The sequence below is a fragment of the Plectrocnemia conspersa genome, unplaced genomic scaffold (genome assembly GCF_051122295.1).
Source record: "Plectrocnemia conspersa isolate PC_06_02 unplaced genomic scaffold, ASM5112229v1 ptg000003l, whole genome shotgun sequence".
Lineage (NCBI taxonomy): Eukaryota > Metazoa > Arthropoda > Insecta > Trichoptera > Polycentropodidae > Plectrocnemia > Plectrocnemia conspersa.
This window is the reverse complement of record NW_028277167.1, coordinates 24,714,227-24,718,236: the sequence shown is the minus strand read 5'-3', so window position 1 is coordinate 24,718,236 and position 4,010 is coordinate 24,714,227. Positions and strand designations below refer to the sequence as shown.

The 4,010-nt window shown below is 32.3% G+C and overlaps 1 protein-coding gene across 1 annotated transcript; it reads left to right on the top strand.

Moving 5' to 3' along the window:
• The first annotated feature begins 660 nt into the window (after window positions 1-660).
• LOC148237057 (uncharacterized) lies at window positions 661-1,858 on the top strand. Its single transcript, XM_088183104.1, has one exon. It carries the CDS (start codon window positions 773-775, stop codon window positions 1,694-1,696), a length of 924 nt encoding a protein of 307 aa, XP_088039230.1. The 5' UTR covers window positions 661-772; the 3' UTR covers window positions 1,697-1,858.
• Window positions 1,859-4,010: the final 2,152 nt, after the last annotated feature.

Genomic DNA, 4,010 nt, shown 5'->3' with positions numbered 1-4,010 from the left:
GCTCTAATACATTTAGTATTTTTATAATAATTTAAAATATAAAGTGATGATATATTGAATAAACATATTTTTACTTTAAAGTATTTAATGGCAAAAACCGGTTATTTATAATATAAATATCAACTTAATCAAACATACTTTGATTATGTTAATTATTTTTCTATTATAGATTAGTAGTAAAAAAAACTATAGTAGAACGAGTTAATGTTATTTATTTGATATCTTTGATTTATAATACTTAATTTTTAATAATTTTAAGTGTTCAAATTAAAATAGTTTTATATGATAATCGTGAGAGGTCATCAGCACGTTAAATTTAATAATTCACATTAAAAAAATGGCAAATTGCCATAATATCGAGGTTCCTCATTTTTCATCACGATCGCTTCCGAGTTATCGGCCCATAACAAATTTGCGAATTTCCACCTTCGACTCAAGCAATTTTGGCAGAGTCCAGCCAATGGCACCAGTCAAGGGCGTAGAACGTGTAAGTCATCTATTCGATAAAAAAATAAAATATCTTCTATAGATCTGCGTCCCTTTCCATCTCGGCGCACGGATATCGGGCCGACAAGGCCAGCAACTTTTATAAGACAACAAAAAAAGTCAGAGCCTGCCTAAACTAGAACTAATGTCAATTAACATGAAAATCGACACTACCGTATGGGAGGCTGCGACCGTATAAATACCAACGAGAGCGCGGGAAGATCATCAGTCTACCGAATTCGGTAATCTTGTAAACTAGTATCGTCGATATACAACACAGACCACAATGTTCAAGTTGGTGGTGTTGTTTGCGTTCGTGACTGTAGCTGTCGCTAAGCCTTCAGTCGGCCACTTACCATTAGTACAGACATACGTAGCGGGCCCAGCACTGGTCGCCGCTCCATCTGCTGTATCTCACCAATCTAGAGTCGACGTTGTATCCAAGCAAGTAGTAGCAGCCCCAGTGGTCGCCTATTCAGCTCCAGTGGTACAAGCCGCTCCAGTCGTATACACCGCTCCTTCTGCCGTCTCTCACCAATCCAGAGTCGACGTTGTATCCAAACAAGTAGCTGTAGCTCCAGTAGTCCAGTACTCTGCTCCACTCGTCAATACCGTCGCAGTTGAAGCCGCTCCAGTCGTATACACTGCTCCATCGGCCGTATCGCACCAATCTCGCGTCGACATCAAGTCTTCTCCAGTCGTAGCTGCCTATGCTTCCCCTGTTGTTTCTTCTTATGCTGCTCCAGCTATCGCCACTTATGCTGCTCCAGCTATTTCCGCCTACTCCACCCCAGTCGTCAGTAGCTATGCTGCTCCTTTGGCTCTCACTCCGTACGCTCACACTTCCTTCCTCCATGCTAACGGAGTACCAATCGACACTGCCGAAGTTGCCGCTGCCAAAGTAGCTCACTTCGAAGCCCAGGGACATTACATCCACAAGAGGTCTGCTGTCTACCCAGTTGCCTACACTGCCGTCGTCGCTCCATCTGCCGTCTCTCACCAATCCAGAGTCGACGTTGTATCCAAACAAGTGGCCGTAGCTCCAGTCGTATCGTACGCTGCTCCAGTAGTCTCCCACTACTCAGCTCCAGTAGTATCTCACTACTCCGCTCCAGTAGTATCAGCCTACTCCGCGCCACTAGTATCAGCCTACTCATCTCCAGTAGTCTCAGCCTACGGTGCCAAGGCCTACAGCATCCACCCTTATTAAACGATCGATAAATACCTCGAACGAAGATCTTAAAGTACAGCCAAGACGCATCGACTGATACGCAACGTTCAATCATGACTGATGAATTTTATACAAGTTTTTTTCGTAGCCATTTATCAAACGAAATAGGCTTAATAAATGAATAAAAATATTTATAACATATACATATCTTTGATTTCACTAAATCCATACACATTAATTAAGTAACAATATGATTCTTAATTAGAAAACACTTTGGCAAATTATGATTTAGGTCAATGTAATAGAAATTAAGATTAATTGATTTATAAAAAATATTAGACAACTTTTTCAACAACTAGCTCATTACATTACAGTTATGTCAACATATATTTGCATAATTTTATCATAAAATAAAATTAGCACAATTTCAAGTATAAGTAAGTGTTAATAAACTGCGAATATTTATGAAGTGTAGTCTATAACAATAATTGAAATTTTAATCGTTGCTGCGTATTAAGAAGCTTTAAAAGTAGTATATAAGCTGATAGTTTTCTGTATTTGTTAATACTACATAATTAAATTAAAAACATATTAATCAAATATATAAACATGTATATTGATAAATTGTTCCTAACAAAAACTAGCTATTAATATTCATTAAGACGCATGAAAATAATAATGTTCGATTTTATAAAATCAGACAGAATAATAATTTTCTTTAGATCTTTTATCAATATATTTTAAAATTTATGAAAAATGGAGAATATTAGATTTATAATTTTAGACAAGTGAAAATAATAATAATTTATTATTTCACTAGATCGATCTTAATAATATACTTATTATTAAAAAATATTTTAATACTGATTTGCGCGGTAGATAGGTTCCGCAAAATTACGCGTAAATTGAATTCGCATAAATAGAGGTATAGAACACATTTAAAATGTAATAAAGGTTACAAAAAATAAAAATACGCACGAATCGATACAAAATTAAGAAATTAATTACAAAAAATCGCGTAAAGCGAAAACAATTAAATTTGTATATTACATTCTCGTGAATCAATACAAAAATAGCATATTATTGATTTACACTTTACAATAACGATATGTACTCAAAAATATGATTAAACAATTCATTCTAATATGTATGAGGAGGGACCCAAAAATAACGAGACTTTCTTTTTTAATATTTTTACACCAACTTTTGAGCACCTTTAAAGTACTTTCCATCGATCAATATGCACTAGTCCAAATGTTTTTTCTATTGTACAGTTCTGGAACTTTTATAATGGAAATTTCACGTCACTACTGTTCACCGTTTGGGAGTAGTTCTTACGACACAAAGAGACTGTTTTATAGCATTGATTAGGAGTTCTTTCCTATCGTGTTTTAATAAAAATATTTAAAAATATACCTGGGTTTACTATCATATACGTTTTTTTTAAATAAAATATTGTTTAATTGGATTTTTTATGAGAAATACTTTTAATACTTTTGCTTTGACATAATATAAACAAAAACTATGAATAAATACGTTTCAAGCTCTAACTTTTAGCTATTTATATCAATTACGAATCTTAATAGCTTTTATATTTATGTTTAAAAAAAAATTGTGTTAAAAATTAAGCATTTATATTTTTTGGCCAAATAATTTGAGCGTTGATGTTCATAGCAAAGTTCAACAAGATTTATTTAATCACTGTACGGAAGATGAATATCTCATATTTGTGAGAAGCACATAAGTGGGAGACAAAGATGACATTTTTTTGTGATGCGATGTTGGAATTTTAATAATTTATCCATCTATTGTGGTAAATATTTACTATTTAGAGCAGGAATGGACGTTACTACAGTATTGTAAAATAAATGTAAAATTACATTTTATGTACTGTGAAGTTATATATTGTTATTCTATCCATCTATTGTCGTAAATATAATATTTACTATTTAAACCAGGAGTCTCTTGAACCATTTTAACATAGTATTTGGAAATAAATGTCAAAAAACATAGGTGTCTATAAATTCCAAATATTTTTAGTAAATCAGGAATTTTAAACGTTGCACAAACAACGACGATCGCCAAAAAATAAATTAGAGAATGAAAGCAAATTAAAGAATATTTACATTGAAACTATTTTTGTTAAGCTGTTCTTTAAATCTACAAATATAGCAGTTATTAATTATTATTTATTATTTATTGGATTATGTATATATAAGGTATTTAAAAAATAGATAATATATACTTATTTATTTTAAAAATAGTAGTGTGACTTTTGGTATACTGTGTATTTTTATATTTTCATTAAATACTTTTAAGCAAATGTTGATATCATTGTAAAAAAATTATTAAA

Excerpts from the sequence above, each read along its gene's own strand:
- LOC148237057 (XM_088183104.1), top strand. The coding sequence starts at position 773 with ATGTTCAAGTTGGTGGTGTTGTTTGCGTTCGTGACTGTAGCTGTCGCT.